General features: G+C 58.3%; 6 protein-coding genes across 6 annotated transcripts, besides 1 other annotated feature; all 6 read right to left on the bottom strand.

The window, feature by feature from the left end:
* Positions 1-425: part of a repeat region that runs on past the window's edge.
* Positions 426-622: 197 nt separating this feature from the next.
* LPMP_171020 (hydrolase-like protein) lies at positions 623-1,795 on the bottom strand (the record flags this gene model as incomplete). Its single annotated transcript, XM_010699491.1, has 1 exon — positions 623-1,795. One exon carries the CDS (start codon positions 1,793-1,795, stop codon positions 623-625), a length of 1,173 nt encoding a protein of 390 aa, XP_010697793.1.
* A 2,338-nt stretch (positions 1,796-4,133) lies between these two features.
* Positions 4,134-5,423, bottom strand: LPMP_171010 (hydrolase-like protein; the record flags this gene model as incomplete). Its single annotated transcript, XM_010699490.1, has 1 exon — positions 4,134-5,423. One exon carries the CDS (start codon positions 5,421-5,423, stop codon positions 4,134-4,136), a length of 1,290 nt encoding a protein of 429 aa, XP_010697792.1.
* Positions 5,424-9,670: 4,247 nt separating this feature from the next.
* Positions 9,671-12,166, bottom strand: LPMP_171000 (hypothetical protein; the record flags this gene model as incomplete). The annotated part of the gene is made up of 1 exon (XM_010699489.1): positions 9,671-12,166. One exon carries the CDS (start codon positions 12,164-12,166, stop codon positions 9,671-9,673), a length of 2,496 nt encoding a protein of 831 aa, XP_010697791.1.
* Positions 12,167-16,560: 4,394 nt separating this feature from the next.
* On the bottom strand, positions 16,561-18,477 carry LPMP_170990 (glycosyltransferase GlcNAc-like protein; the record flags this gene model as incomplete). The annotated part of the gene is made up of 1 exon (XM_010699488.1): positions 16,561-18,477. The coding sequence occupies one exon, from the start codon at positions 18,475-18,477 to the stop codon at positions 16,561-16,563; it is 1,917 nt and encodes a 638-aa protein (XP_010697790.1).
* A 1,513-nt stretch (positions 18,478-19,990) lies between these two features.
* LPMP_170980 (hydrolase, alpha/beta fold family-like protein) lies at positions 19,991-21,073 on the bottom strand (the record flags this gene model as incomplete). The annotated part of the gene is made up of 1 exon (XM_010699487.1): positions 19,991-21,073. The coding sequence occupies one exon, from the start codon at positions 21,071-21,073 to the stop codon at positions 19,991-19,993; it is 1,083 nt and encodes a 360-aa protein (XP_010697789.1).
* A 1,197-nt stretch (positions 21,074-22,270) lies between these two features.
* Positions 22,271-24,337, bottom strand: LPMP_170970 (amidase, putative; the record flags this gene model as incomplete). The annotated part of the gene is made up of 1 exon (XM_010699486.1): positions 22,271-24,337. One exon carries the CDS (start codon positions 24,335-24,337, stop codon positions 22,271-22,273), a length of 2,067 nt encoding a protein of 688 aa, XP_010697788.1.
* Between the last annotated feature and the right edge of the window lie 564 nt (positions 24,338-24,901).

Here is a 24,901-nt window from a genome sequence, read left to right as displayed (position 1 = left end):
GCTAAACCCTGGTCGTTTAGCACGAGCCGTCCCGCCGCTGAATCGAGCCATGCGCCTGGCCGGCTCTTCCCGCCCTTTCTCGCCGCTTCCTCGGATGCATGCTGCACGATCGGCGCCACACGGACCTGGATGGGCGGCACGCCTCGATCCGAGCGGGCCGCGCCCACAGTCCAGTTCGAGGGCGGAAGCCGTGGCGTCAGCTCTGCGGGCAACAGGGGGGAGGGGGGTCTAGGCGCATGCCGGATGAGCTCCAGGAGGAAGTGGAGCAGCTGCACGCCAGGGCCCTTGGAGACCCTGTGCCCTGCATGCCAGGCTTCGGCCCCCGTCACACCTCAAGTGGCGGCGTCCCGTTATGTGGTCTGGTGGGTCTCCACATTGGAGCCTGGAGGACTTGATGGTGTCCCCATTCGGGTTGTTCTCGTCGTTTGCTAGAGCGGAGAAAGGAGGGAAAGATGCAGACCCGTGTGGTGAGGACTGTTCAGACACATTTCCTTGCGTCTGCAGCGGTGGTGCTTGCCAAGGAGGTGATGCGCGCCTCGCAGAGTCACTGCCGAGTCTCATTTACTCATGATAGGCACGTCTGTATGCGTTTGCTGTACACTCGGGCACCATCAGCGAATGCTCATGAGGGAATCGTCTTGCCCATTGTCACCGCACTCAGGCGCGCGTTCAGAATGATCTCGTCGGCGATGGGCTGATACATCTCCTTGGAAAAGTAGTGGCCCATCTTCGGAAAGACTACCAGTCGAGCACCGTTAATGCAGTTGGCCAGATGCTGCGCGTTGGAGAGGCGAATGAGCGGGTCCTTTCCACCGTGCAGCACCACCACAGGGATGTGGCGGGACGACACAGTGCTCTCACCCAGCGGTGATGCGCTACTGCGCTCGTTGCCGCTGTTTGTCGCATTGTTGGTCCCTCGGTTAATGTGAGCCTTAAGGGCAGCGCTCCGGTCCTTGGAACGGGCAATCGCGGCCAGATGCCGACGCCCGCCCCCCTGGGACGGCGCTCGGACAAAGTCGAACCACATACCAAGGCGGAACTCGTGCTCGTGGAAGGCCATGTCTCCAGCGACCGCCTTGAAGAAGCGTACGCGGTAGTCAAGAACCGAGTGCACATCATTGGTGTTTGCCGGCTGGTCAAGGAGGTTCAGCAGGAGCAACGGTTTGGGCCAGGGGGCACCGGCAGAAGTGGAATGCAGGCAGAGGCTTGACACCATCTCTGGGTGCCGCAACGTCAACAGCTGCGCAATCATGCCTCCCATCGAGCAGCCGACAATGTGAGCTTGGCTGATCTTCAGTGCCCTGAGCAGGCCGGCGGCGTCCTCAGCCATGTCCTCCAGCGTGTACGCTATAGGCCTTTCGCCGATGGACGCCCAGGCAGGCAGTGCCAGCTGAAGGATGAGCGGCGACGGGTACTCGTCAAGGCGGGTGGAGAGGCCCACGTCGCGGTTGTCGTAGCGAATCACGTAAAAGCCGGCTGCGGCGAGGTAGCAGCAAAATCGGCCGTCCCACATCAGCGACGACGCGTTCATGCCCATGATGAGGAGAATACACGGGTCCGACGGGTTGCCAAAGGCGCTGTAGCAGAGCGTGATGTCCTTGCCGGTGCTGGCACAGCGCCCCACCTGCACGAACACCTCCTCGGGATGATGCGTGAAGATGCGGCGAAGCTCGTCAAGGACGTCCTGGGGCAGGTCTATGTCCTCTGGCTTGCCAGATCTCACTGTCACCATTCCGGGCGACGTTGAGGTCATGGCCGTCTCGCTCGGTGGCAACCTGCTGTCGCTTTCCACCATGTCTCCGCCGTAGAGATGATGAGGCGTTGGGTGTATGTATGGAGGTGGAAGGTAGGTGTCACAGGCGATAAATTGCAGCTTGTGTTTTTCTGCTTTTTTCCTTGAAACAAGGAGAATATAAGAGCACGTGTCAATAGAGGCACGCTGACGCACTTGTTCGTGAAGGTGTTCGGCTCCTCACGACTGGATGAGCAAGAGGAACGGACAAGGATGGGAGAGAGGGCAAGTGCAAGGAGGGCAGAAAAGGTAGGAAATGCAAGCACTCAAGACCCGCGTGAGAGATGAGAAGAACGTCCTCTCGCATAACATGTAGGTGCCTGTGAGAGGAGGGCTTACCATAGGTGTACCCAAGTATGTGGACAGGCTTGAGTGCACTCAGCATCTCATCTGCCGCTGGACGCATTCGTGCGCGCGGACGCATTCGGAGGAAAGCGAGGATCTGCATCACTATGAAGATGCAGCAGAGACTGAGGGGCATCAACGACAGTGCAGCGTCTTTTGCTTTGGTAGGAAGGCATAACGCTGGATCGCCTGGGGCAGGTGGGGGGCCCCCTCCCTCCTTCCCTCCTGCTCTCCCTCTCTCTAACGCAAGCAGCGTCAGTCAAGCTGATCTAGATTCACGCCTGAGATTCCACCATGGTGGCGCGATCCCCTCCAAGACCCCCAATCCTTTTGGGAAACACAGCAGCAACGGGTACAAGCTGGTGCCCATACCACCGAGAGAAGATCATTAGAGGCGCACAACGGTCATGCCCCCTCCGTGGCGCCATCCACCACATCATCGCCCATGATCGTGGTGCCCCACCACAATTCCACCATCAACCGGCACTGGGTATCTTCTACTTACCCCCCTCCAAGATTGTCTTCAGCTTAGCGCCAAAGTCACGGAAGGTCTCGTTGCTGCGAATCTGACTCGCGTCCCAGCAGACCCCCGAACTCCGAGAGATTCCCCGAAGTCGACGCAGAGCTCTCCATATTCGCCATGGGTGCAGAGGAAGTCGCAACACCCAACGTCACAGCGGCAAACGCGCTGAGCGAGTTGGGCGCCTCCCTCCCCTGCACACACAGATACACACCAACGTCTCACCGTTCTGCTCCACAACAACTCAGCGTTCAAGTGGCGCCGTAGGTTGGGCGGGTACTCTAACACCAGCACCGTTGCATGCTGGCAGGCGGAGGAATGCATCAGCTGCAACATGCCCACGCTATGAATCAGAAAAGCGAGTCTTTGTGAAGTCGTCGAAGATGAGACAAGCGATTTGCAAGGCTATGCCAAGCCCCCCCCCAGTAATCGCTGAAGATCCGCTGTGAGAGCAGGAGAGTTTCCCCTGGCGAGAGCGCGAGATCGCGTGCATGCTCCATCGGCGGTGTCTTGAGGACAACTCTGCGGTCTGACTAACGATAGGCCTCCTCATACCTCCCAGCTCTGTTATACCCACGACATCCCCTGGCGCCCCCACTGAAGTAAACAAGCCACTGATCCCTTTTGCCGGTCTCGTTAAGTCCCCCAAGACAAGAAATTCGAAGTGAAGCTTCCCAGGTGACTGTTGCTACTGGTATTTTGTCTGCTCAACGCCCAGGTCGCGCCGCACCAGCTCTTCACCTGGCCTTCTCACATTCCCGAGGCTCACACGCGTCCCACATCTCTCTTAGTCCATTCAGCTGCACTATCAGTTCACTCAGAAGCATTCGGTGATCGGAGCAGGTTTGAACCTCAGGACTCCACTCCGCCCGCCATTACAAGTTCAGGGAATTGCTCAGGACTCGTAATGGTGGACGCGTCGAGAAGAGAGAAAGCAGTGTTCGGCCGAGGGTATCTGCCTGCGCAGCGAGGCGCATTGATGTCCTTTGTGAGAAGGACAGCAGAACAGTGGCGTCGGCTCCCCCGTGATGCGGAAGAGCATGGGAGAGAAGTTAGAGAACGGGAAGGAGAGCGAAAGAGAGGGGAGTCGGTGAGTGAAGGCCGCACAGCGAGGTGGACCAATTTGCAGCCGCATTCCGCCAACTTTCTTACCTGCCCGACTCCCGTCCTTTTGCCTCGAATACGCGCGCGTCACCCCGCAAGAGACGTGCACTTGAGTCGGTGGCGGCGATGAAATCAGTCGAGAGAAGGGGAAAGAGCGGCGAAACACGTCTCCCTGTACGCAGGCGCACGTGGGGGGAACGTACGCGTCGAGGCCAAGCTGTTTCGTCTGCGATTAAGAAGAGAGGAATGATAGACGGAAGCGGTCAGAAAGAGCCCAGCGATGTGCACCGAGAGAAAGAGAGAGGGAGAGAAGGAGGCGGGGACAAACGCGTGCACCCGAATGGCTCACTCATCTCTCGCACCACCCGTGCCTTAAAGTTGTGAGACGGTCGTCACTGGTTGCTTCGTGGAGGACGAACCAACAGCAGCAGCAGACAGCTGAGCCTTTCGTCCTCGCAACTTCGCGGCAGCTTCGCCAGCGCGCACGTTATCACGTATAATTCGGATGTACGTGTTCCTCAGGGCGGGGATCAAGGTGTGGCCCATGCCCTCCACCACGCACAGGTGACTACCCGGTATCACAGAGGCTAGGTGGCGCGCGTTAGAGGCAGGCACGAGCGGGTCGCAGTCACCCTGGATGATGACGGTGGGCACGTATAACGGCGTCGCGGCCGCAGAGGTCGATTTATGTCTGCTGCTGTTGTCATCGTTGGCCTCCGCCCTGTCTTGCGATACTGGTACGCTGGTGATGCGCTGTCGCAGCGCGTCGTCGCGGCACGGTGCGTTCAGCATCGCCAGAAACTGGCGTGGACCGCCATTCACATAGAGGCTGCGCTTGAAGATACGTGTCATCTGCCGCTGCGCTGCGACAAGATCGAATGAATACTTGCTCTGGTCACCTGAGAATTTTTCTAGCAGCTTGGAAAAGCTGTCCGCGTAAACCACCACTCGCTCCGCATCCCTCTCCGCGCACAGCCGCTGTCGCTCCTCTGGGCTCGTGGCTCGCGCGATGCGACTCTCGTACTTGGCCGACGTTGACTTTGGCATGAGCGAGATAAAGCTCATCATGTCACGCATTGTTGGCCACTGCGCGCGGGGCGAGCTCGAGTGGGTGGACATGAGTGTTTGCGAAAGGACGCGCTCAGGATGCATCAACACCATGCTTTGCACAATCATGCCGCCCATGGACGACCCGACAAGGTGGACGAAGTGTATGCCCAACACGTCGAGCAAGCCAAATGCATCGGCTGCCATATCAGTAAGTGTGTAGACCTCACGAATTGTTCGCGTGCCTGGACGCAGCAGCGCGTAGGCGTAGCGCAGATAACTGGTTGAGCCCATCGACAACGCACCTTCACCACCCTTGCAGCCGTCAAGGTGGGTGCTGCGACCGATGTCACGGTTGTCGAAGCGGATGACGTGGTACGGGCCGGAGTGCGCGAGCAGCGTGCACAGATGATCATCCCAGAAGAGTCCTGGGGAAGCGAGGCCCATGACGAGTAGCACGCACGGGCTCTTTACCGCACCGAAGGTGTTATAGCAGAGTCGAATCCGGCATCCCGTGCTGCGGCAGCGGCCCACGTCTGCAAACTGGTCGCCTGGGCGCAGCACGGTGGCCTGCTGAGGTGGAGACAACAGTGACGGCGTAGAAAGATGAGGCATGAAGTAGCCTGACTGAATCCTGCGTGAAAATGGGTGTATGGGCTGAGGAGGAGTTGGAAAGTAGCGAAGGCCAACAAATGTTTGAAAAAGTTGATGATATGCACAGCGCACAGCACCAACACACACACACGCACGATGCGGGAAAGGGGGGAAGATGCAGCAGTACGACAACAAGGAGCAGAGAAAGAGTGTGAGAGGGTAAGAGTACAGAGCTCAAGGCGAACGCAGGGCGCCCAGTATAGGAGAGGGTGAGGGGAAGTGGGGGAAAGGAAGCGAGGATGGCAACCTCCTTCTCTCCTCAGATATGGGGGGGAGGGGGCAATATGCGCAGATCGGTGGCGTTTGCTCGTGTGATGCGAGCACCACAGAGTGAGATAGAAACCCACGTGGTGGTCAACCGCACAACGGTATCCATCAATCCATTAGCGTCCTCACTGAAAGATCTCTGCGCGCAGAGAGGGAGAGAAGACGCCGATACACAAACATAGGTGTGAGGGATGTGCCCACACGATTGAAGACTGCGCCAATCGCTTACAGGGAAAGGGAAAGACACACACATACGCGTACGCGAGTACTGGAAAAGTCAAAACACAACGAGAGAGGAGGCGGGGTTCAACGAAGTGAGGTGCTTTACACCGCGCTGAAAAGGAACTGCAGAGTGGCAGAGCGCCATCTTGTCCAATGAGCCCCTACGCACACATCACGGCACCAACGAGGCCACCGAAGGGAAAAAAAAAACACAAGAGAGGAAATGAAAGCGCTTCAATAGAAAATCAAAACTGTAGACCACAAAAAAAACAGCAAACGCGCCCGCGAGAATTCTCGGTCGATCATTGCCACAGAGACACACGCGCACAAACCGATAAGAAAGAGAAAAGGCAAAGGAAGGGGGCGCAGGCACGTAAGCGAAGCGCTGAAGCGAACGGCCAGTGCTGCGACAGCAGCCACAACACCAGATGGAAGCATAAAGAGAGCGAAGTAGGAGGACAGGAATATATCTGCAGAAGCCTGTCGTCGCAATGTGCGCCTATCGCGCTCCCTGAGGGGGGAGGGGGGCAGGGAGGGGGGCACGAACTCACCTTATCTGCACCATCTCTCCGTGCACATGCTCACACACACACACACACATCAACATGAGCTACAAGAGGGAGAGAGCTTCGTCGTGAGTCTCAACAAGTGGGGAAAAGGAGGAGTGAAGAGAAAGGGAAGGAAGAAGCCGCCCCGACGAGCTGAGGACGGAAGAGAAGCGAAGCGAGTGCATGATGGTAGGAAGGGAGGGAGTGCATGAGTGGACTGACGAAAGAATAAGAACTGAAGAGGGCAATCAACAAAACATGGAAGCACACGACGACGCACGGACTGGAGGGGGGGAGGGGGGAAGGGTCGACGAACTGGCCTCCACCGCTGCGGACTAGACGCTGTGCTGACAACTATGGTTCTGGGAAAGTGAGAGACGAGAAGAGAAACGAGCCGACGGACAGGGAAGTCCTCCGTGGAGGTCGGGAAGTCGTAGAGCTCACGAGCGTGGCGGTTGCGGCTGTTGTGATGAGGGTGCTGATGATGGTATTGGGGGGCACAGAAACAAGGGAAAGAAGTTTACGGAGGATGTGCGTGTGTGCCTGTAGGAAGGCAGAAAGGGAGGGAGGGAGGGGAGGCGGCCATGGGCACACGCGCACAAAGACACAGTAGAGAAGAGAGGAGAAAGGCGAAGTGGAAAGAATATAATGAGGAAAAACGCAGGGAGCCCCCTATTTCCTCCGCGTCCGTCTCTTTTGACGGGAGAAGAGAGAGGGGGTGCTAAGAAACGCACGCACACACAGTCACCAGGTGAACATGAGAGCATGCCAAGTAGGAAGCAAAAGAAACAAAAAATCACCGCTCGAGGAGGGGGAAAGGACCCTTCGCAAGCCCAATAGCGGTGCGGGCTTTGAAATATACATAAGCGGAAGGAAAAAACCCCTGCTGCGTGTGCGTGTGGGCCCGCCGCCGCCGCCCCCCTCCCGTTGCCACCTGTCGTGCGCTATCTCTTCCCGAGAAAAGAGCAGAAGAAGCAAAAAGCGAACGGAGAAGCAACGACGAGAACAGCGGAGGAGAGGCGTGCCGTGGTGCGGCAGACAACACGCTACGGCCTGGAGAAAGAGAGGAAGAGAAGAGAAACTAAAACAGACCGAACGGAGTGAGTGAGTGAGTGAGTGAGCAGGTTGGGGAAGAGGGTAGAGAGAGAGGTAGAGAGAGAGGCGGGGGTGAGGTGGGGTGGAGTGGTAGACACAAAGACAAGAGGACGGTACCGAGAACAACAAACAGAAGCCGTCTAAAGCCCGCAAGAAAGTAAGGCACACCTGCGAGGAGGGGAGGTCCGAGAGGGGGGCGGCTCTTGCGCGACGGTGTTTCTCTGCTCGGACTGCTGAGTTCGCCGTCGACGCGACTGGCCGATATGCGCAGGAAAGTCAGTCAAAGTAAACAGACGAAAAAAAGGGGGGAAAAAGGAAAAAAAAAAAGAGAGCCCGTCGCACGTGCCGCCCCCGCGTCTCCCTCCCCTCGCGCTCGGTGGCCCGTCCATCCGAGGGCGGGTGTCCTTCAAAGGTGCACAGAAACTCACCCTTACAGGCGTCCAGCGCACCATGACAGGCACACACCGGGTTGGCCTCGACGCACTCGAGGTGCACACGAACGCAAGCAAGAGGTGCAGGTTTCGGTGAGACCGTGTGTATGGGGAAGGGAGGTATCAGCGGGAGAGAGAGGGAGAGAGACAGCAACGGGTGGCGATGGTAGCGAGTACGCACGCACATACGCCAATGGCCGCCGCTCGTTCGCTTCTTTGAATTGCGTTCTTTTCTGCTTTGCCCTCTCTGTTCGGCTGTTGCTGCTGCTGCGTCCCAATACAATGAGAGAAGAAGAGAGAGAGTCGTCACTGCGTCTCGGCTAGGCGAGAGAGGGAGAAGGGGGGAGCGCGCACTTACACCCCGCACTTACAGCTATACAGACGCACCACTGCAGAAGTGTGAAGAGGGGAGGGGGCGAAGATGAAAACGAAAAGGGAGAGAGAGTAGGAAGAAAGAGGGGCGAAGGATACGGGGAAAAGTCCCAAGACACGAGAAGAGCGGCTGAGCGCGTGCGTTCCTTCACGAAGGAGGAGAGCGAGGAGAGGGGAAGACGGACTGAGACAGGAGCAGCGTCGACCTTGAACGACACGCATAAGCGCACCTTATCAACTGGTGACTTGACGCATATGCCTGGCTCACAGTGTCCCCTCTGTCTCACGCCCCACTTGCCACTCATCATCACCATCACCTCCTCGCACTACTACACAACCGAGTGGCGCATGAGGTATGCGACCACGGCGACAGTCTTCTCTCGTTCAGTCCCTGTTCGACTGAGTGGAGGAGAGGAAAGGAGAGGAGGAGCGGTAACGGTGGCGAGCGCAGCCGATGGTAGTGAAGCAGTGCGAGCGCAAGGAAGAGAGGAAAGAAACACGCACTTCCGACCACGCAAGTCCCACCCACAACACATCAGCACAAAGAGTGGCCACAGCGTCGAAAGAAAAGGAGGGAGACAAAGCAGAGGTCGACCGCACACCAACAATAACACCGCCATCACCACCACTACCGAGAGGGAGAGAAGGGAGAGAAGGGAGAGAAAAACAACACAGAAGGGCTACAGCATGGCCAACGCAGCGCCAGTTTAAGAGGCGAACAGAGGAACAGAAAGCGAAGGTGGGAGAGAGAGAGAAACAAACTCATCACACAGGCAAGCACACACACACACACACACGAGCGCCATCACTCGCACGACAAGGAGAAGAAAAAGAGAAGTAAAGGCGGGATGCACATGGGGGGGAGGAGGTACAATGCAGAATAGAGTGAAAAAACTATACCAAAATACGAATAAACATAAATCTCTAAACACACGCCACGGGCAGAGGCGGCGGGAGGAGACAGGTGAAAACAAGAAGGGATCCGTACAAGAGAAAGGAAAGAAAGGAGTATGATGACACCGCACACCTCTGTGCCACGGTGGGTTGGTGGAAGGAGCCACAGAAAGAGAAAGAGAGAGAGAGGTCCCCTAGAGCAATCAGCCCACACACAAGCACACTCGCCTAGGGGAAACCCTGGAGAGAGACTGAGGAGAGCAGAGCAATGCCGACTTGGTCTAACCGGTTCGCAAAGCGCGGGTCTCTCTCTCTGAAGAAATAGAGCACAGCTTCACCTCCCACGCAATCATTGTTGTGGCACATTACACTCACTCGCTTAAATGTACGTCTTGGGCACGCAATCGGCCGGCGACTGAAGCATGTCCTCCGCATCGGCCACCATCAGCTCCAGCTTCTCCAGCTGCCGCTGCATCATGGTCCGCTGGCGGACATCCTTGGCCTTGCCGAGGTCTTCGCGGATCTTCGGGATCGTGTTAGTGCCGTAGGCGACAAAGGCGCGCGCGCTGCCCACCTTCGGGCGGCGCGTCTCGATCTTAGAAAAGCGCTGCAGCGTCGCAAGGTAGCTGAAAATTTCATCATCATGCATGGCGCACGAGAAGAGTGCCGTGGAGTGCACTGACCGGTGCATGACGGAGTAGAAGAGCGCGCGCGGCTCAGCCGGATTCTTGTCGATGATGCGGTTGTAATGAATGACGCCGTCGCCGACACCGCTCGCGAAGATAGAGGAGACGATGACGTCCTCCTTGCCGGAGGACTGTGAGGTTTTGACCTGTTTCAGCACGCATGTGCACAGTACAATCCCCTGCTCCTCGGCCGAGGGGCTACAGTACTCCTGCGCGCGGCACAGGGCTGCATCTAGCACGTCGTTGAACTCGCCGGCATTCTCGGCACAGACGTACACCATGCCGTTGGCCACGTTGCCGAACAATGGGCTCTCCGCGACGGTTAATATCACAAAGCGATGCGGTGGATCGGCCAGTAGGTCCAGCACCTGGTCGTCCTGCAGAAGGCACATCGACATGGTGAACTCGAACTGCGTAGAAGCCAGCTTGCCAAACGCGCCCTTCACCACGGACCTCAACGCCAGCCATGTAAACCACTCCGTCGGCCGCGCAGCGGGGAAGCCAGCATCGGCCATGATCATGCCCACGTTGCACCCGTACACAAAGGTGTCGCGCATCTCCTCTAGTGAGTCGCTCGAAAGCTGAATGTCGGTGCGGCGGTTGACGTACATGACGTCGTGCATATCGTACTTTTGGACTTCCTCGGCGCCAGGCTTGTCGGCACGGAGGGTGTGGCCGTCCACCTCGATCATGGGGCTCCGGCCTCCAGAGGTGTCAAGCAAGATGGAGACCTTCAGCGCATTCGTCAGCGACGGGTCACGGGCGCAGGCGTTGCTCTTGCCAGAGGTGCCCGGGTCGCCGTCCTTCTTGTACTGCACGCCGTCCTGCTCTGCCGCTTTGTTCTTGAAGTACATGCCAACGCGCTTCTCACTGTTTTTACGGGTCAAGTTCGGTACACTGTTCTTACGCCCCAGCACCTGCGGCTGGCCCTCCGCCACCATCGCGTTCGCCGACGTCACCTTTGACGGTGGCGCGTCCCAGGCGGCAGCACCACCGATGCCGTCCCCAGTCGCCTTCACGGGTCCCTGTTGCTGCATCATCACTTGATGCTGCCACTGCCGCCCCATGACACCGGGGCCGCCGTGGTGTTCTACTGTTGCAGTGAGTCCATTCAGCGCCACCATGCCGCCACCACCGCCACCGCCCATGTGTGGGCCACCTCCCGGCACAACCTGGGAGAGACGCTGCTGCAACTGCGAGGACGCGGCGAGCGGGCCGCCACCACCGCCGCCGTTGTTGCTGCTGACGTAGTTACAGAACTGCCCTGCTATGGAGTACTTTCGCTGGAGAGACTTTGCGCTGTCCTGGCGAACAAGGCCCGATGTGGGCGGCCCCGGGGGAACGCCTGCAGCGCCCTTCGCCCCGATGTCACCGCAGGTAGCGGCAGCCGTGGAGGGGCCGCCAGCCCTGCCGCTACCGGAGTCGGGGTGCTTGAACATGCCATTTATGCTGTTCAGTGACATATCTGGGCCGACGCCGGTGGCACCAGTGCGAACGCTACCCTGCATAAAACTCGGCTGTCGGAAGCTACCGTAGCTGTAGCAGCTCAGGGCACTGCTCTGCCGGCTGAGCTGCTGAGGAGGCCGGTCACCAACATTCGGGGCCGTGCCACCGCCGAAAAAGCTTCCACCGCCCTGGTGAATGCTGCCGTAGCTGTTGTTACGCATGAGCGGGCCACCACTGCTGACCTGTGAGCCAGCCGAGTAGTCGAAGTTCATGCCGCTGTTAACACGGTGCAGGCTTCCAGCCCCAGTACCGACCGAAGAGAAGCTCCCGTGGCGTTGCGGTTGGTTGCCGCCGCCGCCTTGCCCGCCAAAGCTGCCAAAGCGAGGGATCACTCCTATCGACCCCATCGAGTGGAAAGAGCCCATGCGCTGCATCATCGGATTCGGCTGACCAAAGTTGCTCTGGTTGCGCATCATCATGAAGCTCGGGTTGTGGTTCAGCTGACTTGGGTTGACGCCGCTAGCTATCGACCCGCTGCGGCCACCGACAAATCCCGGGGACGGGTGGCCTGGTAAGACACCTCGCCCAGCGCTGTATAAGGGTACCTGCGCATGCGGCAGTGGTTGCTGCTGGCCATACTGTTGCTGCTGTGGATGATGGTATTGCTGCTGCATCATAGGGCCGCCGCCGTAGCCGACGCCCTGGTGCATACCAGGGCCCATCACATAATAACCACCGTACATGACTAGCGTATCGGCCCGTGCTCTGGGGATGTCCGCGCTGCCGTGATCGTTTTTTTTTTGCGCGTTGTGTAGCCGCGCACCAGCCCCAGCTCCGCTCTGTGAGAATGCCGTACGTGCCAGCCAATGGCGCAAGGAGAGGCACGTACAGACACACTCGGCACAACGAGCGACGAAAAGGTCAGTGCGCACCAAAGCCTGAAGGGGTATAGAGGGGGGGGGGGCTGCAGCAGAGGGAAGGAGGGCAACCGGACTCACACAGACGCAGAGACGTGCAAGACGGAGGCGCTCACAGAGAGAGAGAGGGAGAGAGAGATTCAGCTCTACATGTATTGGTGAGCTTCGTTTGTTCAGCCGTTGGTTTCTTTGCGAATTTACTGTTGCTCTCTGTCGGCTCTCTCGTAGCGCTTTGCTTTTGGGGGGCGTGTGTGGGGGGGGGGGGGGGAGATGGCGTAGAGGGTTGGTGTGGTGTGCAATAGCCCCTCTTTATCTCTTTGAAAGATAACTTCGTTCCTCCTGCTGGGTGTCGGCGCATACGTGCGCAGGTGTGAGCCGTGTACAATGAGGGAGCGGTGAAGGAAAGAATGGAAAAGGAGGAGGAGAGGGTAAAAGGCCACCTTCAGTGTGACTTCAAGGCCAGCCCGGAAAAGGGTAAAGAGAGACGCAGGCAAACACATGCGCGCGCCCTCACGCCCCTCCCGTGCTGACTGCGCTCCACATGAAAATCGTCAATTGAATATTTTCTCCTCGCTTTGCTGCCCTCTTCGGGCCCTTCACAGTGAGTATGCAGTGGGCGCCTGTGCTTTCGGTATGTGGCAGAGAGAGAGAGGGAGGCCACTCTACCGCTTCTCAGGGTGTCGCGGGTACTCTCTCGACAGCACTTGCGCCAACGAGGTCGAAGGCGAGTAAGGAGTAGCGGTGAGGAGGGGAGAGATGGACAGGTGAGCACGCTAACGCGATGCGTTGCGCACCGCACCATCACACCCTTCTTGTCATTCGTGTCACTTTGTCTATCCACCACTGACATGTCGAAGGGCACATCCCCACTCTAAACCAAGAGAGAAGCGGCGCTACTCAAGATGGCGGTTGGGGTGAGGAGGAGATAACTTACACAAGAGAAGAGCGGAAAGAGAAGGGTACGGCGAAGTACAGAGGATACGTCTCGCACAAAGCTGACAGATATGGAGACGGGAACAGGAGAGGAGAGGTGGGAGGTGGTGGATGTCAGGGCGTTCCCCATAATATACGACCTAAAACAACAAGTGGAGTGAAGGGGAGGAGGAAGGGAGCGGGAGGGAGCGGGAGGGAAGGAAGTAAGGGAGAGAGAGATTGGCCGTTGTTCTTCTTTGTCTTTTGCCTCGTGGGGAACGCGGGGGGAGAAGAGAGCTCATAAAAGGTGATCGCAGCACTACAAGGGAGAAATAGTGGGGGAGGGGGGGGCAGAGGTGGCGATAGAAAACAGGAAGAGCTTGCGTATACCCACACATGTGCTTTCGCTCTTAAACAAGCGCTCTAGCCTGCGCGCTGGGTGTGGCGGTGCAGTTCTGGCGCTCGTGTGTGTGTGTGTCTGTGTGCTTACAGGCTGGTGAACAGAAGGGCAAATGGAAAAAAAGGGAGGAGGGTGCAGGCGTACTTTCGAAAGGCAGTGAACGCGTGCGCCTATATGTCATGAGCATGAGCCTCACTGAAACTCTGCGCAGCTGCTCACACACACACACACACATGCACCGGGGGAAGTGCAGGAGGAAATAAAATAAGCAAAAGACTCCCTCAAGGAGAGTGACCGCCATGAGCGGACAAGCCAGATGCCCAGAAGAGAGAGAGAGACACACAGGCCAAGCCACAAAGACGGCGCGTGCGTCGACATCATGGCGGAGGTCGGTGAATGCGTAGAAAGTGAGGGCAGGAGAGCAAAAATGCAGAGCTGCTCACGTCTTTGGCTGCTACCCCCCTCCCCCCTCGCCATCACTGTTGTCTACGCATTCCAGCCATCCATCGATTCTCCCCGCGTCGCCTCCGCTTCCGCGTGCGCACATGCCTTGAGATGCGGGTGCGTCCGTGAGTACGAGAGACGAGATGAGGTGCAACGAGTGTACGTCTGAAAGAGGCAGCATGGAGCCCTCGCACCCCATCCCTTCTCTCTCTTCTCTCCGTTCTGCGAGAAGAAAAGAGGTGGTGGTGGTAGTGAGAGGGGGGACGGTGTTGGCATGGGTAGTCGCAGTACGCCATCCGCAGTCACAGGAAGAGACGCCAAGGCATCGAAGCGTCAAAAGTACAGCAGTAAAGTGGCGCCCAAGGCCCCGGCTAAGGTGCAGCCGTAGACAGAGAAGGCTGAAGCAGACACACACTGCGAGATGAAGGGGAAGCGATCAAAGACAAGGAGGGCATATCTGAGCCCAAAGCCGGCAACAGAGAAGCGAGAAGAGAGCACAGAGAAGCGAGAAGGACACCAGCACGCACGTAGGTGGTCCGCACGAAACAGACAACCCATCCTCTGTCCGCTGCTCTCCTCGTCTCTCTCTCTCTCCCTCCCTGAGGTGATCGACTGTGCAAAACCTGCCCGCCCCCGTCGGCGTATCCGATATGTCAAGCAGTTTACGCCCCAACAAGCACGGTTTGCCACGTTTGTTTGAGCGGTGATCTGCTTTGTTCTGTTGCAGCTAAGCCTCCATGTCTTCGTGTTTGGGGGTGCGCCTATGGAGGTGTGGACGAGTGAAGTCACCCGGCATCACTTTTTTCCATCGCGCCTGTGTATGCATGAACGTGCGCGAGTGTGCGTGGAGCGTCACCGTTTTCACTTCACCTACCTCCCCCCCCCACTACCCCCACCACCACCACCACCAACTTCGCCAGACCCTCAGCGCGTCGGTGCGCTTCGATAAGTGCGATGAACACAAAGATGATCTCCAGCGTCCCCAGGCGCCACGCAGCCATGATAAGCTAAAAGCCACCAGCGCAGTTATAGGCGTCCTTGATGCCGGACTCCCGAAGGCGCTGTACTTCCTGTGAGCACCAGCCACGCATGCCCAGCAGATCAGAGCATTGCCAGAAAGGAAATCGCAGAGAGGAGAGCCGCGGGCAATACGGGAAACGAAACTGGCGAAGAGCCAGCCTTGCCGTCACTGTCGCTACGAGTGCAAAGATGGAGATAATGGCGAAGAGAGCCATCAAGGCCCATGAGGCTCTCTATCCTCTTTTGGTTCGAGAAGACCTCCTACAAAGACCTCCGCAGGTTCATCTTACCGCTGCTGTATTGTCGTTTACCCCTCCCCCTCCCCCACACACACACACGCACACCGCATCGGGTAGCAGTGGTGCACTCTCCCCTAAAGCCAGAGCTGCTTTGGGCTTGACTATGTTGATGGGGGCACAGTCACAACCGTGACGACAATCACATCCGGGACGAGGCACGCGATCGCTGTAAAGATGTCCGGCCGACAGCGTCCATGACGGCTGGCAAGGACGAGTACGAGAGCACAGGAAAAGATGGGGTAGGTGGAAGAAAGGCTTTGAGAGAGAGAGAGAGAGAGAGGGGGGGAGGGAGGGTGCCGCAAGAGGGAGTGTCGTGGCTGCGTGATCACGCTCGTGTGGGCATGGGGGCAACCATTCCATGACGGCCACGAGCGCATTAAAGCAAAGGAATGATGAGGGTCCCTTTACAACTGTTCCCGGCAGGATTAGCGCTTGTTGGCTTGCCTGTTTTGTTTTTCCTCTTCTCCCTCAACGCACAGCTCTACCGCACAACACGTGAAGTAGTGGGCAAGTGGTAAGCAGAGCAAACAACGCCAGCAAGGAGGGGGTGGGGGGTGAATGAGGGAGTACGCGCACGTGGACGGTGCTGGCGCGCTGAAATCCGCCAGCAATACCTAACCAAGTAGAGCATACGTTGAAGATGAGCTCTGTCCTGAATCCGTTATTCGCCCTTCCCCCTATACTGCAAGCGTGATGAGATCATGGGGAGGTGCGCTCAATCCTCTCCTCCGCTGCACTTGTCCCCCTCCAGTGGCACGTGACGGCTGAAGTGCAGGAGAGCGAGAGTACACGTGAGTGGGCAGCCCCAGAGGGTGTATCAGCTTCCGCATCTGTGCGCGTTGGGCTGTGCATGTCACACGATGTCCACCTCCCCTGACACGTCTTCACCAGCGCTGGTTGACAATTCTCCTCTTCCCCACCGCTGCCGCCGCCCCTCCCTCTTCTCCGCCGGCAGCGAGACGCGCGGAGAGAGAAGTAAACAGGAGAAACTTCACAAGATGAAAACGCACGCGGCGCCGGAAGGTACGTTGGCGGGCGGCTTGTCACCCTTTGAGCTCGTCCGTCGCTTTCTCGTTTGTGCCCTACAATCCTCCCACCCCAACCGCCCTCCTCACCTCGTCACTCAACAGCCCAGCAGATGCACGTTACATCAAGGCCGCGCCCTTTTCGCACAACCCAATACCGCCCATCCACCGGTTCTCGTTGTCCTTCGTCTTTACAAATTCATCCGACAGCTCCGTGTGCTGCCAATACGAAGACACCGACCGTTCTGCACCCATCCCGTAGTATTTCGACCACACGTTGATCTCGCGAGTCGCGGAAGCGACTTCATCGGTCACGATCAGCCGCGTCTCCGGTGGTGGAGCCGACGGCAGCGGCTTCAGCGTCGACTGCCCGTTAGGGCTCACGTAGCCGCGATGCACAAGCTCCTCGATCCACGGTTGTGCGCGCCGTAGCAGGTATAGCGTCCGTTTCTCTGATAGCAAACGCCGCGCAGCCTCCTTTGGCGTCATGATCCCAAAGTACTTCGGCGTATTCGGCCGTGAGTAGTGGTGAAACACGTCTGGTTGCCCGGGCCCATACAGGTCCCACCCGGCAGTCCACATCCGCGCAGAGTACAGCACCTCCTCACCGTCGAACATGTACGGCAGGAACGGGTCGAACGGCGTATCCAGCGTGAACTGCGCATCACCAAACATGAAGCCCGCAGCGGCAAAGCCCTGCAGGACTGGGCGCGGCGAGAGAGGCATCCACCGCGCACCAAGCTTCGGCATCCCGTTGCTGAGCACCTGCGCTGTGCACATGAACATAACGTCCGTCTTCTCGAATTCCTCACGGTCATGCCCCTCGCGGTACCCGTTCGGGTAGTTCGACAGCACACCGCGCGTCGGCAGCTGGAACACGCGCGTTATCAGCTTCATGTCCCAGTCCACAGAAAACCGTGTGTGACTGTCCACCACCATGAAGTAGTCCTGGTTGAAGAAGAAGAGACTCGTGATGTAGCGCCCAAACGTCGGTCCTCGAGCGTGTGAAGCATCCGTCACGCGCGTCGTCACACGGCACCCAGCCAGCGCGCGCGACGGCTGCTGCTGTGGCCCCCCACGTCCTTTCCGAAAAACAGACTGGCCAGCGATGGCGCTCTTCGCATCCTCCTCCCCCGTTAGTAGCGTATCGCGCGCCGTCTCCAACTCACCGGCAACGCACAACACGCGCTCTGCAGCGTGCGCCGGATGCACAAACACCCCATCGGGCTCCACGCCAATCCCTTCAGCACTAACGGCGGGCGTGCTCAGCACCGCATCCACGTCCAGCAGCCGCCGCGGCGCGAGCACGTCCGCCCACGTCAGTGTACGCACCTCTACACCAAGTGAGGCCGGTGCCTCCGCGCCGTACAGCACACGCCGCGTCTCGCCACTCTCCAGGTCGTCCATGCCAAGTCTCGAGAGGCAGCTTGCATCCGATGAGCGGCGCTCCTCACTCACGCCAACGTAGAGGCGGTGCGGCGAAGCAGACATATCGAACAGGTTGCGCAGCGTCAGCGCGCACTCATGGTCGCGAAACGAGGCTAGTGAAACGAAGATGGACGCGTGGTGCAGCGTGGCACGGTCCGCCGGTGTGGCCCAGGCAGGGACGTGGTACCTGTCGCCAGGCCGGTAGATGGATTCCCACTTGCGGAAGTCACCAGGGTTGCCATCAGTGGTGCGCCGATAGCGAGTATAGTTGGTGGGTGTCATGTACACGGTGTCGCCAGACTTTGAGAGGGAAAGAATCATGTTGAAGGTAGCATCCCGCCATGTTGTCCCAGGGGTGCGGCCCTGTACGACTTGTGCAAAACGCGTTGCGTTCTCCTCTGCGGTAAACCATGGCTTGGATGGTATATCAGAGAACTTTCTGTGCTCGTTTACCGGCGATGTCGAGAGAAAATACATAAATGAAAGTACACACAGGCACAGAATGGCGATGACAGCTAAAATAGCCTGTCGTCGACGCACGCTGAGGCGACGCCGCGGCATGCGCAGAGGTCGCTTGAGCACGCTTGGCACCTGGCTGTAGTCCCGCATGTCGCGTTTTTCCCACTCTTTTCACTGTCGCGTGGAGACGATGATGTTGTTGTCAACTGAGGGAATATAGGCTTGAACGGATGTACTTGAGCCGCCCGTACATGTGGTGCATACACCCTCTTCGTGGGAGAGAGAGAGAAGGGGGAGAGGGGAGGAGAGACGAGAGGCGAGGGAGAAAGATGGGGTAGTTGTTCTGGCAAAGAGAAATGCACAGGGCGACTCGGATTGATCGACAGAGGCGCAGATGCGCGGTGTGCGCTTCCCCTTTTGAAGCGTCGGTCGCTTGTCTGCTCCCCCCTTTTTCCAGCGCTCGCAGGACCGCGCCCCCCTCCGGTCAGGCAACGAGAATGTGCGTGTGTGTGCGTGTGCGTGTATGTGTGGAAGTGTGTGTGTGTGTGGGTGGGTAGATGGGTGTGGGTGTGGGTGTGGGTGTGGGTGTGGGTGTGGGTGTGGGGAAGCTAGCAGAGAGCGGCAAGGGGAAAGAGGAAGACATGGTGGAGACAGGTCAGGACGGAACGGTGGGGAGGGGAGTTGTATTGGAAAGGAAAGCAGGCAAAGCATGGGAGAGGAAAAGATAGTTTGACGAAAGCTAAAGAGCGGGGAACAAAGCGTGCTATGTCATGGGCCATCCCAAGCGCACGCAGGACGCGGTCTATCATCAAGGAGGACAGGTCCCCGCACGCGCCGCGCGAGTGTGCAAGCCAAGCGAGCAAAGAGAGCAGTCAACGCAAGCGGTGCGACGTGGCACTGATTTCCTTTTCGTCTCCTTCGTAGTTCAGCGTGACGCTGCTGACATCGTCCGCGTTACCAAAAACAGCGAAAGGGTAAACAAAAAGACAGCATATAAAAATCAACAGCAAGTAAGAGAGAAGTTAGGCGTCAATGACGCAAGTAGAGGAATTACCCCACACGCAGCAGTCTCGCATACAGCGGCAGAGAGCGCGCGATGCTCCTCCGTCCTCCCCCCTGCTCCAGCCCCTGTCTCCCTGCGCCTCGCGCTGTTTTCCGTCCCTCTTAGCCTCAGTGCTCAGCACGAGTCCACACAAGACCCACGAGGAATACACGCACACAGCAGTCTCGCATACAGCGGGGACAAAGAGAGGTGGAGGGGGGGGGGGCTTAGGGGAATGAAGCGACTGAAATGGTGCGAAATAGAAAACCAGTGAGAGGGGGAAAGAGAAGCATCTCGGACGTTCCTGGGTGCGTGTCAGTGTTGGTAGTGGTCTGCTCAGAGGGGCGTTGGGGAGGTGGGACGACTGCGAGCAGCACCTAATAGGCAAACACGCAGCACGAAAGGAAACACTGATGTGAGCAGCTGCCCTCTCCACCACCTGAAAGGCAAGGACGCGACCCTTCACCTCAGGCTCAACCTCAACCAAGCGAACGACTGTCATCAGCACTAGCCATCTGCCGGCACGTCCGCTACTGTGTCTTCCCTTCTCCGGAAATATGAAATTATTAACGATAGCAAAGCAAAACAATCAGTGCCCCTCCCCTCTCTCCCCGCTTGGCTTCATCCCTCAACCGTGTCTTCGGTTGGCGTAATGGAATCCGTCGCGCCCGTACCAGATGACGACCTCTCCGTCTGAGCTTTCGCCTCTTCACCGAGCGCCTTCTGCAGCTTTATTTCCTCTACAATATCCCTGTAGAGTTCCCTCGGGATAGAATGCCCCATATGTGCAAAGGCGACAAGCCTTGACTCTCGGATCAGGCGAGCCAGCTGCACACCGTTCTCGAAAGGAATCATCGTGTCCTTCATGCCGTGCACGATGAGCGTCGGGACGCCTTTCAACCGGCGAAGGTCGTTCTCACGACTCTCTGCACGCCGCACCGCCCATATCTGCCGCATAACCCCGTCATTGTCGACGGGACATCGGGTGAGGTTAGCCGCGGCGATCGAGCGAGCCTCTTGCTCGTCGTGCGGGTAGTCGCCCCTGAAAAGGGAGTTTATGTGAACCATGAAGTTCACTTGCTCCTCAAAGGACGGCCCGGAAGGCTTCTCCATCATCGCAAACGACATTTGCCATGTCTGCGGCTTCACATGCGGGCCGCTGCTGTGCGTATAAAAAATAGTGAGGCTCTTCACCCGCTCAGGGTGTTGTAGAGCCATACATTGCGCAATCATGCCACCCATGGAAGTGCCAAGGACGTGCACACTCTGGATCCCGAGTGCCGTCAGCAAACCCCATGCATCTCTCCCCATATCGTACAGCGTGTAGGGAGGTATACCTTCACCGATGGAGGCCCAGGCCGGGAGTATCATGCGGGCAATGGCCGGGATCGTGTAGCCGTCAAGGTGGGTCGACAAGCCCGTGTCGCGGTTGTCGTACTGAACCACAAAGAAACCTGCCTGGAGAAGTCGCTGCACAAACTCATTCTTCCAGTTGAGTAATGTGCCGCCGAGGCCCATGACGAGCAGCAGGCATGGGTTATCAGGGTTACCGAGAGTTCTGTAGCAGAGAGTGATCTCCTTCCCCGTGCTAGCGCACTTCCCCACTCTCGCGAACTTATCGAGGGGGAGGGGTTGAGCTTTCCCGTGTAACTCCTTCGGCAGGCCCGCCGCCGCGTCAAGTTCCGCGGTTAGGGTGGCTGTCATGCTCGCGCTCCCGAAGCCCGTGTGACGGCGTGAGAAAGACAAAGTAGAAAAGAAAGAGACAGTCTATGCCGCTTCAAATGTGGCGGGGACGTCCCTAGACGACCGCCGGCAGCAGCAGCAGCGGCAGCAGCAGCAGCAGCAACCGCTCACGCTGGACACAATCGCAGATGTCCACGAAGGTGGCGATGGAGTGGAAACGGCTGGGGCTCTGCTACACTCACGCGCCACCACGACCCGTTCGACCTCGGATGGCTTTGGTAAAATATGCACAACCTGCAAAAGGGTACGCCAACACTACACCGCGTTGGCGCTTTTTCCCAGTGAAATCCCTGACGAACGGGAAAAAGAAGGGGGAGAAAAGGTGAAGTGTACCTCACACGAGTGCCTAAGGCGCGCATGTGAGTGTGTGAGTGAGAAGAAGGCAATGTGGAGCAGGGAAGATGCGCTGACTGAAGTGTGTGTGTGTGTGGGTGGGTGGGTGGGTGGGTGTCCTCCCTAACGCTGTAGCAGTAAGAAAGGAGATGAATAACGAAAAGGTCAGTTTAGAGAGAGCGCAAGGGGGAAGGGAGAAGAACGGTTAGTGGGGAAATCAACATGCGTCACCGTATACTGAAGAGGCGTGGTTACAAGGCGAGGTGCCATGAGAGTCGGGAAGAGCCCTCACGCAGAGACCTTGAAGCACGTACAAGTGGGGGGGAACGGGAGAAGAGTTGTCGGCCGTGGCGACGGAGTGACACAGCGCGACGATGCGCGCAGAGAGGGAGCCGACAGAAAAACAAAAAGGGCGGGGGGCACGCGAGACGCACACAAAAGGGTCCGCAGCTCCTTTCCCCCGTACCTCTCTCCCTCTCCGGAAGCACCATTCGGGCCCCAGCCCAGCACAGCTCCCCCTTTGCTGGCGCACGGGATACGTAGTCCGCCCCTCCCCCACTTCTCACAGGCCTGGCCCGCGCATCCCAACGCGCACACCCGCAGGGGTGGGCAGCCGCGACCGCCTAGCCCGTGCCCTTGAGTGGTCCATCTCGTACTGGATTCGCCCTCCTGTGATTTTACTCATGAGCGCTACCCTCCGCGTTGGCCACGCACCGAGGATTGGCGCAGCTTGCTATGTGATGGACACGGCTGACTCGGCTGAAAAAAAAAGAGAATAGTGGCCCCCCATTGCACTAGTGCTGCCACCTGGCTTTAGCCAAACACTCACTGGCGGGACTGCAACGGGGATGCACCACGTACAAACTGTAGGAAGCAAAACGCATCCTCCATGAGCGCGGCATCACGACCGAGTTCGCCGACCAGCGCCACGGGCGTCTGCGGGTCCACCTGTACAGAGAGAATGGGGTTGCCGGCAAGCTGAAACGATAACGTGGGCCGCACGCTGCGCACGTCTCCGCTCGTATATGGGTCAGACAGCAGCGGTGTAATAAAGCAGTCCACATCTATGAACTGCTCTTCGGTGGAACGCACTACGTCATCGCGGACGCGCAAAGCGTGATGGTAGTCGCGGATGGAAAGCTTCTGGCCAGCCTGAATGGAATCTATTAGAGACGCTGGCAACTCCCCTCGGACACCAGGTAGTCCCTCGAACATGTTCTGCCAGTTTGTTGCCGGAGCGTTGTGACCGCTAAGCTTGATCGACTCCATGTCAGGCACAACAGAGAGCTGCTGCTCCTTCTCTGGGGAGAACACGGTTGAGTTGTCATCGTTCTTGCCACTCTGCTCATTATCCTCACCGCTCTTCGCGTCCTCGTTGCCTTGGGCAGACGCCGTCGCCGGCGCAAGTACTCGCTCGAACGCTCTGGCAAGTTGATAATGTGAGATGATCGTCACCGCCTCCATCACATCCTCCAGGGAGAAGTCGAAGGCCAGCGGCACAATCTCGAGCTTTTGATTGTAGTGCAGTGCGCTGTGCATGCGCACGGCGTCCGTGAGGCGCTGGTGGAACTCCGCCGACGACGTATACTTGCCTCTACAGTACTGGTCAATCCACTCGGCTGGGTAACCAACAGCGAGCTCAACCTGCGGCCTCTCGTATTCCTGGGACCCGGTGAAGAGCCGCCGAAGAAAACCTGGCCGCGATGGTTGATTGAAGTCGTCCGCCATGGCTGCCACGGCGTTGTAATCACTCCAGCCAACGTCGATGTCAGCGATGCGGCCGTAGCGGTCGCGCACCGTGTAGTTGTGCGGGTTGTGGTCGGGGATTTCAGGACGAGGGCACTTTGGCATGTCATCCGGGTGCTTCACCTCCGGCGCTGTCTGGCCGCTCCACCACCTGCTGATGGACTGCACTAGACGCGCTGCTGGATCGGAGGCCTGCTGGTGACTGGGGCCACCACCATGAGGCGTCACGGTAGTGCTCGGGGCGTGGAATGGCGACGCATCCCCAGCGGCGCTTGCAACGCTGTGTCCGTCCTTGAGCTCGCCAGTAGTGACCGGGGGCGACGATGCGTCCCTGTCCGTCGGCGCAGAGGGTAGTGAAGAAGCGCCTGTGCTCCCCAGAGTAGGGGAGGTGCTAGACTGCGTCTGCTTCGCTGAGGACTCCAAGTACTCCTCGGGGTCAATCGAGGCGGTGTAGAGCTGCCAGAGGTACATCAAATCATCCATACGACGCGCCGACAGTCCGACCGTCATGGACGGTATTGTCAGCTCAAACTGCTCTGTGAATGTGCCGAATGTCTGTGAGGTGGGCTTGAAGCCGACCATGTCGTGATGCACAGCGCATAACACCGAGGGAGGCCCGTTCAGCGAGCAGCTGATGACATAGTCGCACGCGTTCTCCGTAACAGCGACAGACGCCGGCTTCTCAGGGCCAAAGACAGTGCCCTCGCTCAGTCCAAAGGGGGTGCAACAGCTCAGCTTGCCGACGAACTGTGCACCCTGGCAGCGTAGCCAGGGGATCAGCGGGAACTCTGCGCGTGCGGCGTGACTGGACATCGGTGTGTAAAGCCCGGCGTGGGGGTAAAACTCCTGAACGTCTAGCGCGTCTGAGACAGCAACGGAAATGCCGCTGAGCGGCATATCTGGAATGAAGTTCTGCTGCACATCCTTCTCCGACGCCACCTTAGCAAAGCACAATAGTGATGGCTGTTCCGCCTTGTCGACACGACGGTCGCGCGTGATGCTGCTGGCGGACATGGCCTCGGCACGGCTGCGGCACTCCATGACAGCCTGCCGCTGTTCCGCCACGTGGTTGTGCAACTGACGCACCATGCGGCGCGCGCTGTCGCGTGAGAAATTCAGAGTCGCGGAAGAAATGCTCGAGCTCATGATGCTGGGAGTGGAGTGCCTTTAGGTGGATGCGAATGCAGATGCACGCGGAAGTAACGCACTCGAGCTTTGTTTTCTTCTGTTGTAAAGGGCAATGCTCCGCGGGTGATTGGCGAGAGTAAGACAGAAGGGTTTCGACCCAGGAGAGAGAGAAGCTCGAGAATGAGCGTTGCCGAGACCTCGACAGCAACCTTGCGCGCGCACACTAGCAGAGAGAGAGAGAGCGAGCGAGGGATGGAGAGGTAGTAGTGACAAGGAGGAGAAAAGAGCACAGGCACAGAGGCACACTCGAGAGATGCGTAGATACGCGCAACGCTAAAGAGGACGACAAGAGAGGGAGAAGGATGAAAGGCGTCGCCAGAGCAGCAGCAAACGAAAGGAGGGTGGAGGCATGACGACTCCGCCAGTGAAGGTGGGCGGGGAAGCCCTCTGAAGGGGGAACCCAATCAGCAGCGCGAGCACGCTTGCGAGCGAGCAGCTCAACCGTCGGCTGGTTCCAGCATCCTCGTGCCGTGCGCCAACGCCGCTGCGGCGCATTGAGGGTTGGAGAGGGAGAGTGGAAGG

Source organism: Leishmania panamensis, assembly GCF_000755165.1.
Source record: "Leishmania panamensis strain MHOM/PA/94/PSC-1 chromosome 17 sequence".
Lineage (NCBI taxonomy): Eukaryota > Euglenozoa > Kinetoplastea > Trypanosomatida > Trypanosomatidae > Leishmania > Leishmania panamensis.
This window is presented reverse-complemented; position numbering and strand designations above follow the sequence as displayed.